We start from the raw sequence: 25,073 nt of genomic DNA on the forward strand, positions 1-25,073 counted from the left end.
AGCTGTGGGTGGGATCATTTGGCCTGGGCTCCTCAGTGACACGGCTAGCCCTGCGGACTCCTGAGTGATTGCAGGCAAGCAGCGCTATCTGTGAGGAACAAGCTTCCCCTCCAATCTGTACCAAACCACTGGTTCGGGGCTGTGCTGTGTGTGAGGGTCATGCCTTCCCTCCAGTCTGTACTGAGCCCAAGGTACGGTACTGTGCTGTGGGTGAGGGACGTGCCTCCCCTCCAGTCTGTACTGAGCCCAAGGTACGGTACTGTGCTGTGGGTGAGGGACGTGCCTCCCCTCCAGTCTGTACTGAGCCCAAGGTACGGTACTGTGCTGTCTGCAATGTGATAAGGACAAGTAGCTGGAACGTGAGCGGGTGGGAGGAGTCTGCATGCACTACCCTGTGTGCAGTCACAGAGGTCAAGGTCCCAAAACACACTCAACTGGCTATTCCAGATTCAGCACGTGGAACAAAAAGATAATGGGTAATTCTAAATTAAAAAAGTAAGAACAACAAAGAACCAAACTGTACATTCACGCATGTCATCAGGTAGAAAACAAACAAAAAAAATGACCACAGGGAGGCAGCGCATTGATCACAAAAGAAAACAAAATCCCTGGGCACTTGTGCTGACTGGCTGTAACCGTTCATCTCAAGATGCATACACATGTGCACTGTGACACGGCTGTTCCAACCCCCGGCACCAGCACAAATCTCCCGCGTCTGTCCACAGCCACTGCAGGTCACTACTCCTGGCCCTGTGCAGCCATAGCAAAGAACTTCAAACCCTCAAAGAGGCCAGAGAGAACCCAGTAACCGTACACAATTAGACTACGGCAATATTAAGTTAAGGGCTGGTTCAACGGACCAAGATTAGCTATACTCCTAAATTAGTTTACGCGGAATAATATTACTTTGTTCAAGATTAGTGGTCTGTGAAACCACTGGTAAGGGATCAGGGTAAGAATCAAAATCAAAAACAGGAGATTGTCGTCTTTCTCAGGGAGCCAGGATTAAACAGGGTTAAAAACGGTTAACAGGGTAAAAAAGGAAGTAAATTAAACCGTTTTGATCAGTTAAGAAAAACGCTTTTCTTAAAAGTCAGGTCATGGTTCACCACAACGACTTCCAAGACACAGGAGGACCCAAGGATCTGCGAGTCTGCCTTCTCCTCCTCCCCCCTGCACGCCCCAGGCTGGGGTTTCTTAATGGAGAGGAGGCAGTGAGGTGTGTGCCAACGACAACAAGAGCACGTTACACTCGGCTCCAGCGTGTGCATGCAGGGAGCTGCCCAGTGCTTAAGATCCCCATCTGTGATGTATTTTTTTGTATTCATTTCTTCTGGTCTTCAATCCTTCCTTGCACAGAACAAATCCGATTGTCAACCCAACCCTTCAGAACAGGAGGACTGCCCAGTCTGCAGCTTACGAGGAGCTTGGCTAGAACAGCTGTAACTGAAGACAAAAGAGGTGGCAGCGGTGGTGGCTGTTAATGGCAACGTCCTGCATAGTAAATAAAGAGAAACAAACACTAAACAACAAAACATAGCACCTCATTTTGGAAGGACTCCTGCAATAAAAAACAGGGATGCTGTGTGCTGTAAGAGGTGCCAGATGCTGAAGGGCAATCTGCATTTCGGAGTTACGTACACAATGCCTGGGACATGAACAGTCTGTGAAGGTTTGCGATGGTACCGGCATCACGGGAGACAAGAAAGGGAAGATCCGCAGCAAATCAGACAAAAAACTTGTGTATGTGCGCCTGCGGATCCATGTATAACGGTACGATGTTCGGTACATGCTGCGCAGGGGGAGTGATACAGCTGTACGGTCTAGTAAGAACAGGTGAGGAGGGGTCAGAGGTCGGGGATCAGTAGGAGGGATAAAGAGTCCAGTCCCAGATGTTTATGGCAACACTAACAGGAATCTCCACAGTTGTCCCAGTTCATTCCCAGTTGCCGCTGTGCTCCAGGCCAGGGATGGGATAGGATGTTACAGCACTGGGGTGTAAGGTGGAGAGCAGAGGAGGGATAGTGAGGAAAAAAAAATAATCTGGGCACTTCCTCTACCCTCTAGCCCTCCTCAGGTCTCTGGCCATTGGTTAGTTCTAGGCTCTGATGTTATCAGCAGGGTTGCGGTCATCATCTGGCAGCAGGCTGCGACTGTGGGGCCATGATGACGTGGGCGGGGTTAGGCTCGGCCCGCTGGCTGCCCATGCCCGCCAGCACAGACATGGCCACCGCCTCGGCCGCGGCGCGTGCACTCAGCCCATTGGGTTGAGCAGCTGGGCTGGAGGACAGAGAGCTGTGCTGGATGACCGGGGCAGGGGAGCCTGTAGGCTCCGAGGGGTCCTTAGGGCTCTCCTCTCCCACTGGACGGACAGAAAAATGGACACAGTGAGCTCACTGGAAAGGACAGCCAGAAGAATAAAAAATCTGACAAACCAAAGGACAGGCAGGCATTCACATACTTATAGACAGTTTATCATCATCTGTTAGTTTCTCTGAAGATTACGCAAAATCTATTTCAAGTTGTAGAATGCCGTATATGAATTATAATAATTACACAGGTCAGAGGTGTTCTATACTGGTACTGGAGAGCCTCAATCCAGCAGGTTTTACAGATTACGACGAAATCACCAGGTTTCAAAGGTTTGGAACAATGTGATCAGCTAAGCAGGTGATTTGTTGAATTAACTTATTTTGAGAGCATTTAAGCCTTCGTGCCTCTCAGCCCTAAAGCACCAGTGATCTCCTAAAATAATACATGGCTTGCTTAATGCATCAATAACTTACAGGTGTTCCCAGGATTCAGAAACAGATGACCTATGAAAACTTAACTAGACGTAGGCTCTCCAGGACAAGGGGAAGGACAACCCCAGACAGGGGCAGTGAGGTCAGAAGACCACAACAACACCCCTGACCTCACATCACAACAAAATCCAGCTCATCTCCTGCCTCTCTCACCTAAGTAAGCATTCTTCTTTTGTAGGGTGGTGACAGGGCAGTCCTTGTGAGCCAAGAGCAGTTGCTTTAGATGGGCCACTTCATTCCGCAACAACGACACCTCATTCTGATGCAAAGAAAACGGAACATGGCTAATTAATCGCAGCATAAGCACAATCCGATTGCATTGAGACTAACAGGCTGTCACTGTAACTCAGACTATACTGAAATCAGGTTTTTGTTGGTTATTTTAGATTAGAACTACAGTTTTAATAGTAGTAAAAGCAGCAGTAGAAATCCTATTTAGAAAATATCCATGAAGAAAAGTATGTTAAAGGAGCAATTGTTTAACTTTCCCATTAACAAGGCATTTTCATGAAACTGCTTTAATATTTAGTTCTTAGACACACAAGTCAAACAATTTTACGTTCACTGCAGAGGGAACACTGTTCCAGTTTGGTCAGTTGTTAATCGTTGTCCCACTGACGATTGGGCATGAATATTAATACGTTCTCATCCAATCACTACTGGAAGGAAGAACCTGTGAACCCATGCTGCATGTGGTGTGAGCGCACCTTAACAAACCTTACAAAGGAGGAGACCAATGCACTCACTGTGCTCTTTAGTTGCTAGTACTGGCGGTCCCCATTATACATCGGGGTTAAGGACCAGAAAGTCGCAACTGGTAGGGAAATGACATATAAAGGAACATTTTCACCATAAGACAAATGAAAGTATGTAAGGTTCAGGACCCCAAGGGCATAAACTTTGACCAGCGACTTAAAGCGGGAGGCTTTACCCATAGGAATTAACTAAATAAAGTCAAGATTAAGGGCAGCACAGTGGAGAAGTGGCTAGCACTGCTCACAATGCTGGGGCCCTGGGTTCACTGCCTGGGGTGCTATCTGCATGGAGTTTGTATGTTCTCCCCATTTTTGTGTGGGTTTCCTCCAACAGCCTGACGACATGCTGGCAGGTTCATTGGCTTCTGGGAAAATTGGCCCTGGTGTGAGCATGTGCATCTGTGTCTGTCGGCCCTGCGATGGACTGTGTCCTGTCCAGGGTGTACCCTGTCTTGTGTCTGCTGCTTGCCCGGATAGGCTGCAGCTACCCCCCCAACCCTGTATTGGAAGAAGTGGTTAGAAAGTGGATGGAAGCCAGGTTAAATTAGATTTAGAACAATGAATTAGATTTAGTGTGCATTTACTTGTAGCTAGAGTTAGTTTCCTAAATATAATAGCTCAGGAGAATTAATATCTATAAGCAATTATGTAGTTAGCCTGAGACAGGATTGCAATGTACCGTTCACACACAGGTATATACATGTAGCAATAATGCATAAAAAATAATCCATAGAAATAGCGTCACTAACTCCTTCTGATTTGTGGTTAAACCTCTTCATGTAACTTAACCGCTTCAGGAAAGTGAAAACACTCTAGCACAAAACCTTTTGCTAAAAGACATCACTTGACAAAACTCCCCCCCCACACTATGTTCAAAGGGGGAAAGGGGGCCAGACTCACAGACAGAGAGACGTTCATGGAGGTCAGCTCCTCCGCCTTCTTCTCCAAGGAGTTGACCCACAATTTGCGTTTCTGGCGGCAGCGGGAAGCAGCAGCCCGGTTTCTCTCCAGGAAGCGCTGCCTCCTCTCGTCGGGGTCGTCGTCCGCTGCCCGCCGCCGGCGCCCACCTGTGGGCTGGGCGGGGGACACCTGCATGGGGGGGGGGGGGTGGACAGAACGGAGTGAGTGAGGGTCAGCCCACCTGGAAGCAGGACAGAAGGTCTCAAGGATCTGCAGTGTTGTGCGAGACAGTTATAAGGTGTGTCTGGTGTGTGTCTACTGAGCCAAGGGCACTGCGATACCTGAGGATGTGCAGAGGAGGTGAAGACTGTGTTGCAGCACATACACGAGAAGCTGCGTGTAGATTTACAGAGAGAGGGTACAGTACACTGCCTGTTGGTGTGCCAATGACTGTGTGACAGAAGGCACGTTAGGGTACTCCAGTGTGTATGTACCGTGAGTGTGTTACTCTCAGTACACCTGTGCAGTGCTCCAGCGTGTGTGTGTACTGGGCAAGTGTATCTTTTATGATACTTTCATTAAGCTTGTGCAATGCTCCAGGTTCTGTGTGTACTGGGTGAATGTACAGAGTGTGCTCTCTAGCTGAGGCTGTGCAGTGAGCCAGGTTCTGTGTGTACTGGGTGAATGTACAGCGTGTGCCCTCTACCTGAGGCTGTGCAGGAGATGGCGCATCAGGGTGCTGCACTAAAAGCTGGCTCTGCTCCTGTCTCTGGGGAACCATGGGGCTGGAACCCATGGCCATGCCCCCTCCGTTCGGGGCCATGGGGGCTTGCTGGGACAGCGCCGCCTTCAGCCTCTGGGGACAAGTTACAGAGAGATCCAAGAGTAACACTGAAAATAACAAAGAATGGAGCTGCAATACGTCCAGACAAGCTGGTATGAGGGAGCTGACTATTCTGAATTCGTTATCACAAACGCAAGGTTACATTGGAATCCACCGCCCCTAGGTTGCTGCAGTTGAGCTGCTCACCATCTTGGCCTCGGAGTGCTGGATGTGGCCGGAGGGTGAGGATGAGCCACTGCTACTACCCAGGGGAGGGCCGGGGATCCCAGGAATGTTGGGCACCATAGACACCGGCCTGGCCAGCTGCACAGCCACACAGATACAGACACAGCATTATTACCACATCAGTTTAAAGTTAAAACCACTTTCAAATGATATGGTTTGTAATGCATTCCAGTCATCTAATCTTCAATGCCACAAATCATGGTATCTAACATTAGCTACAGCCAGCAGGAATGACAGCTGGGGTTGAAACCCAGGATATGCAGACTGTGACTGATTCCTGGATGATGGATTCCTTGATCTTACGTCAGGAAGGCCCTTTATCCCCACGTCTCCGAGAAACATAGTAGTTATGCTGACACGTTATTTACATAAAAAAATGGCTATCAGAACGTTATAAAGCTATAATGAAGCTATAATTATATACTGTATATATATATACTTCATATAATGAAGCTTATGAAGCTATAATTGTACAATTTATTAAATCTAAAAAGTACAATTTGGTCATCATGTTGCAAACAAAATCCTCTGCAGCCCAGAGAAGAGCGACCAGATACATTTCCAGGCATAAATGGCCTGTCATGACAGGTGCAGACGTAACAGCGAAACAAAAACCATACGATATGAAGTATGGGGTTGCGCATTTACAACTTAATGCGTTCTGTACACAAAGGGTTGAGGAAGAGTGAAACAAGCTGCCATCAATGCTGTGAAAGCGACAACCACAGCCAAAAAAGCTGGATGAGCCAGACAGTTTCCCTTCATTCCTTCATTTGCAAACTGTGTAGTTCTTCAGTCCCAGTTCAAGGTTTATCTTATACAGCACCATACTCTTAGTGTGTTGCCGTGTCAGAGAACTAAGGTATGTAGACAGCTGCCGCTGCCCAGGACACTTACAGAAATGACCGAGGGCATCTGCACAGGGGGCCCAGGAAGGACTGGCACTGCCTGACCATTGGGTAGGTGCATCAGTACTGGGTAGGGGCCCGTGGGAGACCTGGAGAGGGTGAGAGAAAGCCAGGAAAGAGATACATAGAATGGAAAGGAGAAAGCAATAGAAAAGTCATAGGTGACCAAAAACAGGGAGAAAAAGAGAGAGGGAGCAAGGGCAAGAGAGAGGGAGGAATGAGAGACAGGTTACAGTCTGAGGGAGTGGCCCTGATTACAGGCAGTAATGCAGACGTATCATTGAATGAAGAATGTGTCAAGGCTACTGCACAACTGCAAAAAAGATAGAACAAACTGAATAATAAGACAACATTAAGGCACACATTAGTAGCAAGTTATCAAGTTTTCCTTTTGCTTGTTTTCTTGCCACCGTGGGACTCGAAACATATAAAGAGCACAGCTCTTCCTTGCCCTTGTCAGGATTCAATCCCTGTCATTCACGGGCCCCAAGCACGCACACCGCCTCTCCCTGGTCAGAGGATAACTCCCCTACACCAAGACACCGGTGCTCTGCTATGGCAGAGCTCGGTACTGTCTGGATTTCAGAGGGGAGACTTCCCTTCTGTAGCTCTTTCCGAGCACTGAGCCTGTTACGCCCGCAAGCTGTCTCCTTCATGAACATGTTACTCTTGTCCGCAAAAATAGTGAGCAAACTGCACTCTCCGTACAAAAGAAAATGAGCTCACCAGCGGTCCAGAGAGACTGGCTTTTCATGAACACTTTTTTAATTTTCTTATTACATACCCACCCAGACAGGAATTGCAAACTGTTTTCTTTTCACGTGGCTCTCCGCCAACGATTCTGGAGAGAATGATGCGTGGAGTGGACGCACTCCTCCGACACGCTCGCCTGCCACTTGCCATCTGGCAGGCCACTAGCTCCACTAGCTCCACCATGCGTGACAGGGAGCTAGCGCCATCTGGCGCCACTGCACGCCTGCAGGTGCCTGGCAAGCTGCAGAAGTTGCAGATTTGATAGGAGCCAAGAGAGTCTGGTCTGGCCTTCTACTCCTGGCCCTACCTCCTGTAGGCACTCGTATGGCTGCGCACTGCCACTTAGGGAATCCCAAATGCAATTGCTTTTGTAATCAGACTTTTATATACTGCCATGAAGAGACAAAGATACAGAAATACAGTTTTCCTTTTGTATGCTGCCTGCATTTCTAAAGCCAATACCGCCTTGCTGCCAATGTCTGTCCGATGTTCAGCGGTTCCCTGACTTAGCACTGGGCACGATAAGCAGAAGACGCCTGGAGCACTGACCCGAGCTGCCGATTGGAGGGGGGCGCCTGTGTGATGACAGAGGTGGGCGAAGGCAGGGTGGGCTGCAGGGCCTCGTAGCCCAGGTGCAGGGGCAGCGAGCCTGGACGCACGATGGTGGGGGTGGGGGCAGAACTGACTGCCGGCTTGGGGGGATTCTCCTAGGGAGAGTGGACAAAGGCAATGTAGTAAGGTTACGCTGTAGTCAATTGCCTTGCAGTTTCATGCAATCAAACACCACATAGCATCGCTAACCTCTCTCCAGCCCACAAGCAAACACAATGGTGGACCCATGTAGGGTTAAGTCTAACAATTCATCTTTTCTGCGTAACTCCTGTGTAGCTAAAATATACTGGATCATGGATTTTACCACTACCCACCTTCGCAGTTGCTCAAGGAGGTCCTGTACAATGCGCAAGGCTTAACTACCAGGTACCACCACGTTTGCTGTTTTAGCTTGGTTTGTGTGTAATGTTATTTCCAGAGTCAATGCTGATCTGGAAGTAAGACAAGCCTCTGTAAGCCCGACTGCAAAACTAGGGGAAGAACATGGCCGAAGACGAACGGTCAAACCTCTCTCACCTGCGGCTCCTTGTAGTCAGACATGCTGGAGGACATACTGTCAGGACTGCTCGGAGGAGAGGAGTCAACCTCCACAGGCTCCTCCTCTTTGACTTTAACCTCTGAAGGGGGCGTCAAAGTCATGTCCAGGGCACCAGGCTGGGAGCTGGCCAGCTGTACTCAAAGAAAAATAATCGACGCTCACAAACTTGGCAAAATCTATTGGCAAAGTTTATGTAACTTTACGGGGTTTATGGGAATGAATTTTCATTTACTGATTTAAATGTTATTTATAAAGGACACAGGACCCCCCTGAACTAGTTAACCCCTGGATGTAGATCTTCCTCTCTGGCTTTCCATCCCTGCACTTTATTCAATATCAAAATCTAGAATCACCAAATACTTATTACATAACTGCCCAATGACAATCCCCATTCCATCTCAGGAGAGAATGAGGCATGACAAAAGACAACAGCTCTTACAAGAGAAAACATCAGAGGAAGCATACTTCACTCCCTCTTGAGCTTGTATAGGATTGATGCCACTTGGGAAATCACAGTAGGGGAACAGCAGTCCAGTGACATGACCTAGGTTCAACCCAGCAACGTCTGGGCCAAAGAGCTCAGCCAGCCCTCCAATGCTATCACTTTTGCAAGCGGGACCATGCAGTTCTCCTGACAACCCCATTTTAAAAAACTTTCGATCCTTCAGTCACTTTCAGAGAAATCAGATTCCCATTTGTCTCTGTGGCATGGCACTGACTGGAACTGCTTTCAAACTCGGAGTATGCAGCCGCTGACACCAATCAAAACAGACTAGGAGCTATAACAGCGGTGGATCAATGAGGAAGGGAGTTTTGAAAAAACAAAAGGGGGTGAATAAACAGTACCCCCCCCCCGCCCCCCGCCGCTGCCCGCCTCACCAGGGGCTTGCCACGCTTGTCCTCCTCGTCCTCCACGACCTTGCGGAACTCCTGCTCGAAGGAGCTGGCCAGCTCGTTGAAGAGCCCCACCTCCTCGCAGTTCTTCAGGAAACGCGTGGGAGTGGGGGTCTGGTCTGGGGAGGCAGAAGAAGACGGTATGGAAACAGCCTTTAGGCCATGAGAGAGATATACAGTTAGATCACTTAATTTTCCAATTGTTCAGTAATACAGATTGTAGTTAACTATTCAGACTGTAAGAGGCGAGAACACCACTGACATGATGTTATTCACCCTTCAGCACCAATCAGCTCAGCCTGTTGGTGGATCTGAAGGCTGCTCTTTTCTCCTAGACCTCTGGACCACAGTTGTCAAACTAACATCCCAGTATAGGGAACGGAGACACCTGGTTTACTATTTGGCTAACACTTTTATCCAAAACAACTGCTGTACCCATTTACACCGCTGGGCATTATACTGGGAGGAATCCGAGTGATGTCCACTTGAGCAAGGTACGACAGCAGTTTGACCACCTGGGACCTGAATCCAGAGCTTTCCAGTGCTGAGACCAGGGCCCCTGTCACTGCACCATACTGCTGCCTGAGAAGGCAAACTGAGGCGTGGACTTGACTTCTGGGTCATGACAGGTCCCCAGGGCAAAGCTCCACAGGGTTACATATAGGGAGAGTCTTCTGCTCATAATCTTGATTCTTTTTTTTAAATCAGCCCCAAAATACAAGTTAAAGAAAAGGGGCAGTTAGACTTAGAGGCTCTCTAAGTCAGAATCCCACAGGTGGCAGCTCTGCGCTATTTTCTCCTCATCCAAGCACAGACACTTAACTAAAAGCATGAATGTGCTGTTCCTCTAATATCGAGTAAGATTTCTACTGCAACAATACATCATGAGAAGGGCAAAACTAACCTCTCTCACTACGGTCTAAACCCAGCTGACGTTCCCTATAAGTGGGTGAACACAGTGTTGGAGGTTATACTGAGAGCAGGTAGCAAATATCTCTCACATATTATGGACCTGCCCATGGATACAATGGCATTGGCAGTTTATACACATAACCTTTAATAAGTTAGCAAACTTAAGTATATCTTTTGAATTCTCAGTTAAGTATTTGGGAAACTTTTTGGGTGATCGACATTAAACCAAAAGGCAGATATACTGTATATTGAGAGTTCATCTAGCTGCTAGTTAAAAAGCACTCACATGAAAATGGTGCATTACAGAACCTACAGCAACTGAACAGTGGACTGATACTGTGAATGAGAAAAGATAACATTCTCAATCTACAGTCAGAAACCTTTAACAAATGAAAAAAACGACGTCCCCATTAAGACCTGATTTCACTATGTGAAGGAAAATGCTGTAATATTTCTGTGTAAATCTTACTGCGTCATTGTGTTTTTCAAAATGATTAAACAAATCATTAGACAAGTCTGCCATGACACCAGTACATTTGAAGGGAAAATGTTTCTGTATTTGATCACGTCTCTGTAAGCACAACGTAAACAGCTCTAAAAAATGTAATTGTAAACTAAAGAATAGTTTCTTTAGTTTTTTAGTTTTAGGGGAATAAAAAAGCTACACCTCTATATAATTGACATGAAAACTGTTCATTAAATAAATTTTAAAAAGTTTAAAAAGGTCGCCATGGCACTATTCAGAAGAGTAGGAGTGTTAATCCCAGCGTCCTGGCTAAATTCCAGTCTGTTCTCCCTAGTTAAGCCTTCATTCAGAAGGTGCGACAACTTCTCTCTCCTGCCCCGAGAGGCTGTGCAGAGGGGCTACCCCAGGCGGACACCCAGGTGGGACACACTTCAGTACTTCAGTGGCAGACGTGGTGCATCTCTCTCTTTGTGTGAAGCACTTGGGACTCATTGGGATGAAAGGGGCTATATCAATGCAATTAATCATCAGCAAATAATAAATGTACATGATTATAACAATACCCTTTGTGGATGAAAAGTTATACTAATATATGGAATAAATACAACAGTGGGGAAAAGATGTGCGTCATCCGCAGCCCAGCTGCCTTTCTCCAGTGCCCCCAACCCACTTTAACTCACCTGCAATGATGACAGAATCTGTTCTGGCAGGACCGAACTTCAGGGTCATCTCGTGCTTGTGTTTGTGGACAGCCAGGTGGTCTTCGTTTGTAAACCTCTGCAAGACATCAGGGCGATGGCAAAAACAAAACTTAAAAATCTAATTAAAGCACTGCGCTGAACAGCAGGGCAAAAGCAGTGCTCATTTTAGCGAAAGTCCACATCTGTGAAATTTCATGTATGCTTGGCTTGCTGTCATGTCCCCTTTCCCGTGGTTTCTATGACTGCCTTTGACCCAAAGCTTCTTCAAAAGTCTGAAACTAGAATCATTATCGGGGTTGCGGGAGTCTGTAACAAGCTGCCCAACTATGTTGTTGAAGCCGATACCTTGGCATCTTCCAAGAAACCTGCTGATAAAGCCCACAGATCAATTACCTACTTGGAGCCAAACACACCAGATGGGCTCATTTGTAACTGTTCTAAGCATTAACAACATAAGTACGGTCCAATGGTCATATTACTTCTCTTCGTGAGTCAATTCCCTGGCTTCAAGTCCAGAATTGAATTGGAAAATCTTACTTCTGACTTCCCAAGTTTGATATGGCTTGTCCCCTGCTTCTGTGTCTATGCACCTGGAAACTGGAATGCACTTCCAAACATTATTAGGGCATCTGACAAAGTGAGTGTTATAATGTTTTAGAAACAAAGAACAGACAATACTGGATCAAGAATCCCCCAGGAGGGCACTGGAAGTCCACATCTGCTCCTTTGAACCTTCTTCCAGTCATGATCCATAAAGGTCTTCCGGAGATCATATGATTCGGATATCATAGAAATGCCCAAACACGACCAGATTCTAACAAACAGTTTCTTGACTATTATTGTATTAAAATACACCCATCCATCCATTTTCTAACTGCTTCTGATAATTCAGGGTCTCAGGGGAGCTGGAACCTATTGGTTCAGGACAGAACACTGGTACATTGTAGGCCAGAGAGTCACACACACTCACATTAGAGCTAATTTTTCCCCAGAAGCCAATTAACCCACCAGCAATGTTTTTGGATGGTGGGAGGAAAACACCCAAAGGAAGCTCACAGGAACACAGGGAGAACATACAAGCTCCATGCAGACAGCATCCAAGGTCTGGAATTGAACCCAGAGCCTCAGCGCTGCAAGACAGTAATGCTAACCACAATCACAAATCGGAAATCAGGGACGTTTGCTGTAACAGCAGACTCTGATCCCTGCTTCCCCAGTAAAGAAGTTCCTTAACAAAGTCCAATGCTGTGCTGAGGTCATCTCCGTTTTATTTTGGGGGTGAAGGGGGGCGTTTGATAGAAAGATGTATCAATCTGTTCCTTGAAAGGGACTCAGCACTGACAAGAATTCAGCAAGGACACCAGCTCTCTGAGGTCTTCAAACACTCTTATCAATCTGGGTGAATCTTGAAGGGGCTATTCTGGAACTACTCAGCCAAAGCCCAACTACCTGCAAAATTCACACTGAGGGCCTTTGAGCAAAATCTATCTTACCTTCTGATGGATGGAATTGAAATTAATCACTTATTACTAATAAGTAACTCGGATCCTGCTTAAGATTCCCTGTTATTAATTATAAAGATGACTATGGGGCAAGTACAGCGTGCTACCTTTTATTTCTGGGTATTTCTGTGCTTCTATGTTGTACAGTTTTAGAAGAATACCACTTTTTGTGGTCCATTCCCCCATTTTAGGTGAGCGTACATATTGGGACAAATTAACTCAAAGCAGTATAAAACTTAGTATTTAGTTACAAATCCTTTGGACACAATAACTGCATCAATCCTGCAACACTAGTGACATCACCAAACTCCGGGTGTGTTGATTCGAGATGCTTTGCCAAGCCTTTGCTGTTTGTTTTAGGGGCTTTTGGACTTCAGTTCCGCAAGTGAAATGTACGCTTGATTGGATGTGAATGGGGAGCCTGACATGGCCAGTCTAAGACTCTCCTCTGTTTCTCTCCTGATGATCTCCTTGGTGGCATCGGCAGTGTGTTTTGGGTCACTGTCGTGCTGTGTTAGGAAGTGCAGGCCAATGAGTGTGGAGGCAGTTTTTTGTCACAGGCAGACAGGATGTTTCTACACAGTTGTGAAGTCATTCTGCCGCTACAATCACTGGTTACGTCGTCAATAAAGGCGAGTGAGACAGTTCCAGGGGCGGCCTGCATGCCCAAGCCCCCACACCACCTCCAGCACGCTCACAGGGAAGTGGGACTATGGGCTTCGGATCGTCTGCCCTTTGTTCTGGTCTCCACACTTGCACCTTGCCATCACTCTCGTAGACATCTGTCCCATCTGTCTACAGCACTTTGTTCCAGAACTCTACTGGCTCCTCTCTGTACTTTCCAGCAAATTGTAACCTGGCCTTTCTATTTTGGGTGCTGATGAGAGGTTTGCATCTTGTGGTGCAGCCTTTATAATCCTGCTGTTGAAGTCTGCTGGGAAAAGTAGATTGTGATACTCTCACCCCTGCACAGTGGCGATTGCTGGCAATTTCATCAAAAGTTGTTTTAGAGTTTTTCGTCACAGCTCTGATAATTTTTCTATCATCAACTGCAGTTGTTTTCCCTGGCTGACCCGGTTGTTGCTTTTTGCTAAGCACAACAGTGTTCTTTTCCATTTCAAGATATTCCAGATTGCTGATTTTGCTATGCCCAGTTTCTGTGCTGTGGTTCTGGTTGAATTCTTCTTTTCTTTCAGCATCCAAATTGCTTGCTTTCTTTCACAGACAGCTCTCTGGTCTCCATGTTGGTTTAGGCCAACAGCCTCTAAAGGCCGACAGCAAGGGGAAGAGTGAAGGCTAAATCAACACTACACACTCACAGCTCTTTAATGTGCAGAATCGGTGCAACAGGAAACATCAACCTGATAAGAAAAACCTGGCGACCAATTGTCCCAATACTTTTACTCAGCTAAAATAGGGGTATTGACCATAAAAAGTACTATTATTCTAAAATGGTATCACACACAAGCGCTGAAACACCCAGAAATAAACGGTGACATGCTGTACTTTTGCCTCAGTCACCTCAAATCCAAATCGTTTTGAGCATACAGCAAAATGGCAATTTTGACTTCACTGTCCCAATACGCATGGAGGGTACTGTACATCTTAAACATATGCCTTCCCATGCAAATAATAATCAATGGCATTTTTGTCTAAACAATGGCAAACTCCCATGTTAAAATGAACTAGAATAATTAAGTCAGAAGGCACTGAAATCTGGTAAGTAATCTAAAATCACAGCAATGTAAATCCTACTACAGTAGGTGATGTCAAGAATGCACCTAACTGTTTCTTGTTGTGTTTTAAGGTCATTTCAGGGGTATCAACCAGGGCTGGAAACTGACACAAAGGCCCCCCTTGGCTGAGAAGACAGGCTGCAGGTTAAACTGAAGAAGCACAGCAAGCGAGGAAGAGGAGGGGAGCAGGCGCGCACCACACTTGCACATCTCCAAGCTATTTCTGGCACAACATGAGCTACAGTTCTGCAAGCGAGAAAGTGTAAACACTGAAGTGTGTGTGTGTGTGGGGGGGTATTTTTAGAAAGCACTAAAACACAGCAGCAATAGCTGCACAACCCAGAAGAGCTTTTCCATCCGCTCAGTAAGAGACAGAGCTCATTCTTAACTCAGGTGGGCAAAGATAAAAGTGGGAAGTCTATCACCAATTAGTCTTCACATGTCAGTTAATGACACACCAGAGTCTACCATCACTTAACACCGTCTCAGGAAACCCCGATGTAGAAAACATTAGAAAGCTTTACAAACCAGGAGAGGTCACTTGGCCTGTCTGGCTCATTTGCTTTCTAGTATCTTATTGATCCATAAATCTTGTCCAGTCATCTCTTGCAGGACCCTTGGCAATCTGCTTCAGAAGCACAGCTGGGCAGTTTACTCCTAACACCCGCAATGGCAGGAAAATTGATTTAAAAGCATAGGCTACTGTTCTGAACTAATATCTATAGTGTCCGTCTGGCTTCATGGCTGATTTTGTTTCACCACAACTCAAGCAAACGAAGAGTTCTAAAGCCATCAGCTATGAGCAAAGTAACAGGAAAAAAAGGTTTGCGTGCAGGGCAGATTCTTTCAACAGCAACCCTGCTAGCTCTTGCAGTCATGACCTTTGACAACTTTTTTTACTGACAGCGCACAGGTGTTAAAAAAATGTTTAGTACGTGCACCGACAAAAAAAACTGGTTGTGATCGACAACAAGTTCCAAGTCTAAAAGCATTTAATCAGCCGTATCTGAGCTGACCTTTGTCAGATAGCTTGCCGTCTGCAAGAAAGGCAGGACTCAGGCCCTGCAGCAGAAGTTGAGTGTATTTTGATTTTCTTCCGCTGAGCTTTAACATGGTTACAAAGAATACAAAAAAGGATGCAGTACAACTGCTTTAGAAATCCATCATCCAAGGAAAATGCACTAATGCAGGCAGTAGCACCCACCACCACAACACTTTAAGCTCTGAAACAACAAAACCCACAAAACGTATCCACTGAAAATCACTTATTAGTTTGATCTCTATAAGCCCAAGATGAAGACTACTACGGAGAGCCAGAACCGAACCCCAGGCCAGAATTTGCTCCAGTTTCAGAATCAGGAGTGAGACTCATATGCCTGCTGTACCACACACTGACTCCAAGGTCACTATCAGTAGCGTAATTAGTGACAATGAAAACACTTATCATAACTATTAATCAGGAAAAGAAAGTGAAAAAGAAGCACACTTACCTGCCCACAACCAGGGGCATTGCACACGAAAGGCCGGTCGTCCCCCATTCTTGCAAGCAGACTGCAGTGTAACTGGGGGAAAGGAGAAGAGAACATTTTTGTATTAAATAAAAAACCCAGCCTGAGACACTGTTGTGACAAAGTATGGAGATGCCTCAAGTTGTACCGGCAGCCGCACAGAGAGGAGGCAGTGTGTAAAAATAAACCAGCAGGAAGAAAAGGCTGCTGTCGAGGTCTCCCTGGTGATGCTCCCCTCCCGCTACGCACCTTCGCCAGCCAATCAGCACCAGCTGCAGCCCGCTGACGTGCCCAGCCAAGAGCTCGTTAACACCTCAGCGGGCACTGTTACACGGTCACTGGCTCCCAGTCCCTCAGCTCAAGCCAGCAGCTCACACTGCCTCCAGCTCCCTCAGTTTACCAGCTCTAACCAGTAGCCTCAGTCAGTACTCAACCTAGCAACTCTCAGCTCTAACTGCTGGCCCACCCGGCCTGCCTGCCTCCCTCCCTCCCTCTCTCTCTCTCTCAGCTCTAACCGCTGGCCCACCCGGCCTGCCTCCCTCCCTCCCTCCCTCCCTCTCTCTCTCAGCTCTAACTGCTGGCCCACCCGGCCTGCCTCCCTCCCTCTCTCTCTCAGCTCTAACTGCTGGCCCACCCGGCCTGCCTCCCTCCCTCCCTCTCTCAGCTCTAACTGCTGGCCCACCCGGCCTGCCTCCCTCCCTCCCTCTCTCTCTCAGCTCTAACTGCTGGCCCACCCGGCCTGCCTCCCTCCCTCCCTCTCTCTCTCTCTCAGCTCTAACCGCTGGCCCACCCGGCCTGCCTCCCTCCCTCCCTCTCTCAGCTCTAACCGCTGGCCCACCCGGCCTGCCTCCCTCCCTCCCTCTCTCAGCTCTAACCGCTGGCCCACCCGGCCTGCCTGCCGCTGGCCCACACAGCCTGGCTCCCTCCCTGTCTCACCTCTAACTGCTGGCCCACACAGCCTGCCTCCCTCCCTCCCTGTCTCACCTCTAACTGCTGGCCCACACAGCCTGCCTGCCTCCCTCCCTGTCTCACCTCTAACTGCGGGCCCACACAGCCTGCCTCCCTCTCTCTCTCAGCTCTAACCACTGGCCCACACAGCCTGCCTGCCTCCCTCCCTGTCTCACCTCTAACTGCGGGCCCACACAGCCTGCCTCCCTCTCTCTCTCAGCTCTAACCACTGGCCCACCCGGCCTGCCTGCCTCCCTCCCTCTCTCAGCTCTAACCAGCCTTCCTCTATCACCAAGTACAATGTTGATTTCCATGACAATCCAGAAAATGACCTCCTCTTCTATATTGAAATGCTCTAAAAACATTTTAAAAACAGAATTCAGCTTTTTGTATTTTTTCTTTTGTTTAGAACAGGGATTTCAAGGCCATGGATTACCAGACTCCATTCTAATTACTTAATTGAGGTTATAACTGGCTTAATTAGCCAAGATGAATGTGATCTTCTGCCTATAAAACCTGATGGGCTGTAGCTTTTATAGGTTTTATGGAGCTGTAGTTACTATAAAACCTGTTACAGACCTCAGCTTTTAGATCCAGTTGACTGCGATTGGAGATCGTGGCATTATAAATCAATATCCCAGATCCGCCAGCGTGCACATCTTATTAAATATCCAGAAGCCAATGGAGTTTGTAGGTTACAACTCTGGATCTCTGCCATGACGCACTACCGCTGGCTCAGCATCTCTGGCGCTTTACAAAAATGACTCTTCTCCTTTCCTGCACCCCCGCATTCTTATTCCCGTTTTCAAACGGGTCTTCTTAAACCTGAAATGCTCCACTTGAGAAAAACAGCAATTATTTTTTTAAATAAAGGGTTATTAAATTTAAATCACTACCAGGAGGAGGGAAAGAGAGCATTAAAGTTTCATCAGCCACCCCCAGCAACCCGGTGTGAGGAGGCATTGCTCAAGATCTGAAAACACGTGAGCGAAGTGGCCAAGTGGCAGGGAACCCGCATGTCAGCAACACACTTAGAGCATGCATATGGACACACACGTACATGTGCTGCCCGGCAACTATATTAGGATGCTTCCAGGCCTATCAAGTCCACGGTCCTACGATCTTTGTATACACCTCTTCAATTAAAGGGGAACTACAGTCCCAGTTTCTCAGGGTATTAAATCTTGGTAACAAAATAAATTAAATAAATGATATTGCAGAACTTTGTGAAAGTACTTGGTTGCCATGCTGTTGCTGGCAGACAAGAAACTGCTAGTCTGGCCATGGGTGAGTGTGAGAGTGAGAGTTCGCGTGAATTGGGAAGCAAAAGTCCCTGTGGCTCACTAGTGGCTGTAATTAAATGAGAAACATGGCTTCTTAACAGCATTAATTCTTTTTTGAACTTATGTATATATTTTAAATGATTCCTTACTGTCAAGCGTTTGGCTGTTCAAAACATAAAGGTGACACAAAACAGGGGATCCCATCAGCAGAGCGTCAAACTGTTTCCTTTTCCAAGGGATATTGAACTAGCCAAGAGATGGGTAATAAACCTGTCCCATCGATAAGTTTCTCAATGAGATTCAGCATGACATACGAATGAATAAGTACAGGTTGTGCAGCAGACATTTCACCCTAGAAATGTTCCAAGGTGATCTGCACGCGGAGTTAACAAGTAGTATTTGTCAGAAAATCCATCTCAAAGTTGATATATTGAATACAGTTCAATGACACTCATTCAAATCAGCTGTTCGATGACGGCACTGGTAATGGTGCAGCAAGTCCTACAAAAATACAAGACCTGCTAGAACTTTTCTTTTAGATTAAATTTACCACAAAATCACTACAATGTAAATGACAGAGCACTTCTGCACACTTTGAAAATAAATATGACTATATATTAGCTGTTTGGCAGGCTGCTCTTTTAATTTGCAATACTTAAGATCAAGTATCTAAAAAAACATTGCCTTGAATGTGTCAGTTTTCATGAAAACATTTTAATTTAATGTAGTTCACCACTTGGTCTAAAGCATGTTTATAATGTAATAGGGCTGCTTTCACATCGCCGGAAGTTTAACTGCCTCATTCTGGATCTCAAGACAAATGACGGCAAAAATGACGTTGAAACTTACGAGATGTAAATTGGAGGCTGTACATACCACCGTGTGTGTGGTAGTTTTTTTACACTGTGGTTTGAAATGCACTCATTACCACCCCCAAAATGTAGGAACAGCACTGCTGTTATGCTGTAAAGAGAGCACAACTGGGAGCAGTGAGAACTACAGTAGCTACACTCTACAGCCATGACAAACTAAACACCCCCAAGAACCAGCCAAAGCTCCACTTGTCCCAGAGTATTAGGACCTAAACAGAATGAAACACCAAGCACATCCATGCCAAAAGGGCACCCAAATCTGGTAAAAGGAACCTGCTGTTCTATTTAGACACAACACACTTAACGATGGCAAGAATTTAAATTTGTTCCAGGAAACGGAGGGGAAGGAGGGGTGGTATGGAAACTGTCTGTATCTGGAGAAGAAATGAGAAGTTGATTAAGTAACGGGGGTCACTGCTTCAACAACATAAAACCGTAATTACAGTATGCCTCCCAACATCTAAAATCAAATGTAAAAGTCGCTGAAGTGTTATTATAGTTTTCATTTCACAACATTTTCTTCAGAAATGTACAATGTAATTTTAACCCAGTCCTGGTTAAAGTCCTCTCATGTAAACTTGGATCACTCCTGGTCAGCAGGTGTATCTTCACAGCCCTGCACGGTCGCTCCCCTGCACTGCACAGACCCAGCTGCGGTCCGCCACCCTGGCTCCCAGTGTTTGAGACAGCCTGCTAGGAAACTGACTAAACAGTCTGTATTAATAGATCGTGTTCTCGCCAGGAATGAGCTGGAACTCTGCTCGCTACAGGGAGGGAGGGAGCCAGAGAGATGGGAACAAGGGGAAGGCAGAAGGAAAAAAAAGAAAGAAAAGATGGCCTGCAGTGTGTTCAGTAGCTTAGTGCAAGAGCGCTGGGCTGTAATGTGTTCATTAGTTCTGTGGTGGACGGTGTGCTGGGCTGTAGTGTGTTCAGTCGCTCACAAAATGGTGTGCTGGGCTACAGTACGTTCAATAATTCTGTGGTGGATGGTGTGCTGGGCTGTAGTGTGTTCAGTAGCTAACAGAATGGAGTGCTGGGCTACAATGTGTTCAGTAGCCACGTGCTTAAGAGTGTCAAGTTGCAGTGCGTTCAGTAGGTCTGATACAATACCAAGCTGCAGGATGTTCATTTCCTCAGTGTTAGAGTTCTGGGCTGCAGCATTAAATTCTGCTGCACTAAAGTCTGAAAACATAGTGTGTTCAGCCCCTCACTGTTAGAGCTCCATACTGTACAGTTTGTCTATGATGCTTAATGACTGTGTCCTGAGGTCTCCAAACCAAAGCCACCGGGATATCAAATGTGTTTGGAAAATGCAGGTCAACACTTTCCTTCTGCAAGGAAAACCTTAGTAAAAGAAAAACATGAAAGTGCATCTAACGTCAAGCAGGTCTCAGTAATTGACTATTGTAAACACCCTTGTCCACTACGAATGCTCACACTTAATGTTCCCTTTTACTTACTAGAAAGATTCAAGAGCTACATCCTCAATCATTCTCTCTCTGCATTTGTCACTTGTGAGTAGGGACTGTTAAACAGACAACCAGCAATCTGCTCTCCAGTAAGAGTGAGGTGAATTGGCATGTATAAGTTGTATAAGGACAAAAGCATGTGTGCACCACATCTCCTCCAACATCCCGCCTGTCAGGAGGTAGTGATCACTGGTATGCACAATCACCTGAACTCAGAAATCGAGGATCTAGAAGCAAAACAGATCTGGAGTCTGAAAGCAGGGGTAGAAGGGCTTCAGTAACTCTGGTTTTTAAACTTTCCAGCTACACAAAAAAAAGATGTTACTTAGCATAACTAATCTGCTGGTTTTTCCGAAGGTGTGGACTGCAGTAGGCTGGAACACGTGCAGAAACTTCCTTATGTCGCCTGAAAATGTCTTGTGTGTGCATTTCCTCTTAGAGGTCTCCTGAGGAAGGATCCTAGAAGAATCCAAGCCAGAATGTTTCACACATAACCATTAAAATCCATCCATCCATTTTAGAACCTTTTTATGCAATACGCGGTCATGGGAGTGCCAGAGCCTATCCAGCAAACAGTGGGCACAGGGCAGGGTACACCCTGGATGGGACACCAGTCTATCACAGGGTACACACAAATTCACAATTTTCCCAAAACCCAACTAACCTATCAGCACCTCTTTGGCAGCACATACACTAAAATTGGAACAATACCAGCATGTCTTCAGACTGTAGGAGGAAACATCAGCACCAAGAGGAAACACAGCGAGGACATACAAACGCATCGCAGATAGCACCCCAGGTCCGGATGTGAACCCGGGGACCCAGCGCTAAGCAGCAGCAAGGCTAACCACTGGACCACCTTCCTACCCTTCCTACTCTTTAGAGACACGCGCGGGTTCTAAAGACTCAGAACAAGACATTCGTGATCAATTAAGCAGATGACTTCTATCACCTGGAACAACTCTGAATAGCCGTGAAATTCCAAACAACAGAGTTCAAATTAATTGTCCAGCTGATCAATAACCTCTTTAGAAACTGAATCAGAAATGACGAAAGGTGACCTATAAACCCTACTGGATTGGGGTTCTCCAAGAACAGAGACTACACATCACACATTCAGGGTAGATATAACTGACTGTGATGTAGTGAAGAGTATATTGCTTTCACTGAGGTCCAATACGAAAGAGCACAGTTCAAGCCCACGGCAGCTGCTGTAATCAGAGGTGTGCGATTTCACTAGAGCAGCTTCTCTCCTAGGCCACACGCCTTGAAGGTGTGCTCTTTCACGTCTCTACCCACACGGGTTCGCATCGCTGCCAGCACCTCACTCACACTAACAGCTGCCGCTGCAAAAAGAACAAAATATGGCCACACCAACTACTAGAGAAATAGGCTTGAAAATATTGGCTTTTACTATGGAGAAAGAATGCCAACAGGATTCTGGAGGCAGATTCTGCTCTAGGCATGACGATGCTTAGCACTGCTGGGGCCCTGGGTCCAATTCCGAACAGGGGGTGCTGCCTGTCTGGGAAATTTGGCCTAGCGTGAGTGTGTGCGTTTGTGTCCTGCGATGGACTTGTGTCGTGTCCCATCCAGGGTGCATCCCCTCTTGTGCCCGCTGCATGCCGGGATAGGCTCCAGCACTTCCACAAACCTGAACAGGATGAACCAGATAGGAAAGGGATGGACACATGGATTCTGAATTTGGGCAATGACAACTTCAAAATTTCAGTTTTCGAGTTAAAATAACAAGGACTGATAAAACAACATAAAAAAGCACACACAGCTCACATTCTCCGGATTAAAAAGATGGTTGGACAATACCAGCTGGCACTATGCCAGAAAAAGGCTTTTAACAACTTCTGAGGAGCAGAGCACATTCTTTACATTCGATATTTACTGTACTCCAGCCTGGAGATACTCTTAGGAGTCCTGTTAAACCGTAATTTGGGATGGTGGGGGGCTCAATTGAGAATTGTAACACCCTCCCCCCACCCCATAAAAAAAAACTACCCCTGGTCTTCTTAATGATTGTTTTCACATTTTAAGTGCAGAGGTGAAGGAGTGTTGTCTGGAATGTTAGCGATTTTATTTCCACAACGAAGCCAGCTGGCAACAAACAGGACGTGGAAGTGTAGTTTACCTCTTTTGTTTTGAGTCAGTTTACATCTTGCATCTCCTACGTGCCCGAGAGACCAAAAAAACAACTCACCAGTTATGACAGTGGTTCTATTTTCGGGTAGGGGAGGATGGCCATGGTTATGCGTGGGCGTTTATATCAAACTCTTAGAATCGTTAAAGGAGTTCCTTTTCCCGCTCCCCAGACAAGACAGTCAGGAGACCCAAGTCCAGTTCAAGCTCCACATCTTTCTCGCTCTTAATCCATGGCTTCAATGTACTTGCAGCCTTCCTCACCGCCACAATCACAGCAGCTGCTGGTAGGGTATCAGTCTGCCAGGTCCTTAACCTGCACAGTGACTCCGGGAGGCCCTAAGCAGCCCTCAACCCACAGGGCGTACACAATAGCCAAGCAGAACACACTGTCCTCAGTGACAGGACACAGACAGACAACATAAAGATCAGATCCAGCTGCCTGCTTGTGTAGATGGGTGGGTAATGGTAGTGTGGTTATGCAGTGATACAGACAGGAAGAGCAGACAAACGATGAGGCTAGAGACAGGATCACACAGACAGGCAGATAGATGGATACAGTATAATGACAGACTGGTAATTTGTTACCGACAGAACATGATATATTGATATACGTCTCTCGTGGCCTAAGTGAAGGCTCCAGACTTGATCCTCCCATCAAACAGGAACTACAAAAGCTAGATGATAAAACAGCACGACAGCCTGATTTCACATGTTCACAACTAATCAAAAGCTGCTATATACTATCGGATGAATCCCGTTAAACGTCCAAGTTACTCCAAGTAGCAAGTTAATAGAAAGATTTCCACCTCGCTCAGACTATAAAAACAGTCAGCGAAAACTAAAATTGCGTTATGAAAAGTAATTTACAGGGGAGGGCAGCTCATTTCAAGTGATTTCTAAAAGAAAAACATTAGGACCAAAGCCCTAGTCCAATGCACAGGCCCATCTTCTCTTAACTTTAAGATTAATCGCTCTCCTGCCTGAAGTTAAACGTGATGCAGGCTTATTTACGTCTTAAAACACATTTCCCAAATACAGACCTGCCTTCGTGCTCATCCAATTCCAATCAACTTTTAAAGCACGTTTGTTATGCGAAGCACTTTCCTGTAAAATGTGACACTCTGTGCACCGAAATGCATGCTTCCCTGCACAAGTTTGCCCCAGAGAAGATTAAAGTAACAAACCACTTACTTCGCTGTCCCTTTAAGAACTGGTCTTGAATCTACTATACGGAAAAACTTTATCATGCAAATCCTTAACTAAGAAATTATAATAATAAACGAATAGCGAAACACCACCGATTCGTACTTTGTGGCCGTCTACAAGAAACAAGCATAGACTAGCTTGACCCTGCCCCTTCCCGCCAGTACCCGCCCCTCGGTGCAAACCGATTGGTCACACACAAATCAATCAGGAGGGCCCTCCTCGATCATTGGTCCTAGAGCTGTCAACAGAACCTGACAGTTGGTCCTGATTGGTCGACTGAGCTGCCAGTGAAGGGTTGGAATTTCCCCCTTTCCACCAGTCCGGAGAGCGAGCGTCACCCGAGCAGGCCTCTCTCGGTAAAGGAGTCTGGCAGACTGGCGATCACAGCCCCAATCTCCCACTGGTACCAACGGGACCCGCAAGCCGGCCCCCGTTCAGTGACAGCCCGGCCGCACACTCCGCTCCAGACCCCTACCGGCAGCAGCGGTCGAGTACAGGACCGGAGGGGAGGATGCGTGTGAGTCGGTGGCGACTTGGAGGGGAGAAAAGAAGGAGGAGGCGGGTGGAGGGGGGTGTTAGAAAAACAAATACACTCACGCAGACACGCCAACAAGTCTGTTAACCCGCACACCTCACTAAAAATAAAAACAAAACCTACCCAGCGACGCTCACGGCGCCCGTTTCTCCCGGTCTCAGCCTGGGGTGGCGGCGGGGGGGGGGGGGGTCGTGTGGACACCAGTAACGGAATGTTTACAAACTCACCCCAGCAGCCCCACTCTCTCTCCCTCGCTCGCGCTCGCTCTCTGGAATCCGACACTCTCCCCTCTGGCCAAAGCCTCGCGAGAAGTCCGTGTCCGTCTCGGCAACGCTCCCCCCCCCGTCACCACTGCTGGTGCCTTCTCCTCCTGCACCGGCACACGCGCGCGCACCACCCCCTCGAGCCCAGATCTCGAGGTCGGAGCCAGGCGGGGCGGCGCGGCGCGTGTGATCCGCCCACTCCGCTTCCGGCCGCTTTCCTTGGCAAGGGTGGCCGGGGTCCTCTGGCAGTCCAACCTCCTGAGAGTGCATTGACGTCTAAAAACT

General features: G+C 47.0%; 1 protein-coding gene across 4 annotated transcripts; it reads right to left on the reverse strand.

Annotated features, from left to right (window-relative positions):
• Positions 1-1,064: 1,064 nt before the first annotated feature.
• atf7b (activating transcription factor 7b) lies at positions 1,065-25,073 on the reverse strand. 4 transcript variants are annotated; one of them, XM_015344260.2, is made up of 12 exons: positions 24,753-25,073; positions 16,041-16,112; positions 11,292-11,388; positions 9,219-9,352; positions 8,318-8,470; positions 7,739-7,896; positions 6,426-6,525; positions 5,490-5,606; positions 5,166-5,315; positions 4,460-4,648; positions 2,958-3,063; positions 1,065-2,362 (listed from the first exon to the last, which is right to left on the reverse strand). In XM_015344260.2, exons 1-12 carry the CDS (start codon positions 25,056-25,058, stop codon positions 2,133-2,135), a joined length of 1,812 nt encoding a protein of 603 aa, XP_015199746.2. In that variant the 5' UTR covers positions 25,059-25,073; the 3' UTR covers positions 1,065-2,132. The 4 variants fall into 4 exon arrangements, with proteins under 4 accessions (XP_015199746.2, XP_015199745.1, XP_015199747.1 ...); XM_015344259.2 differs by having other exon boundaries at positions 24,649-24,842; XM_015344261.2 differs by lacking the exon at positions 24,753-25,073 and adding an exon at positions 23,976-24,086.

This window comes from Lepisosteus oculatus, chromosome 1 (genome assembly GCF_040954835.1).
Source record: "Lepisosteus oculatus isolate fLepOcu1 chromosome 1, fLepOcu1.hap2, whole genome shotgun sequence".
Taxonomy (NCBI): Eukaryota; Metazoa; Chordata; class Actinopteri; order Semionotiformes; family Lepisosteidae; genus Lepisosteus; species Lepisosteus oculatus.

Excerpts from the sequence above, each read along its gene's own strand:
- atf7b (XM_015344260.2), bottom strand. The coding sequence starts at position 25,058 with ATGCACTCTCAGGAGGTTGGACTGCCAGAGGACCCCGGCCACCCTTGC. Across the intron at positions 4,649-5,165 it reads CATCTCCTGCACAGCCTCAG|GTGTCCCCCGCCCAGCCCAC; the intron begins GTAGAGGGCACA and ends CCCCCCATGCAG. Across the intron at positions 3,064-4,459 it reads CCATGAACGTCTCTCTGTCT|AATGAGGTGTCGTTGTTGCG; the intron begins GTGAGTCTGGCC and ends TCTTTGCATCAG.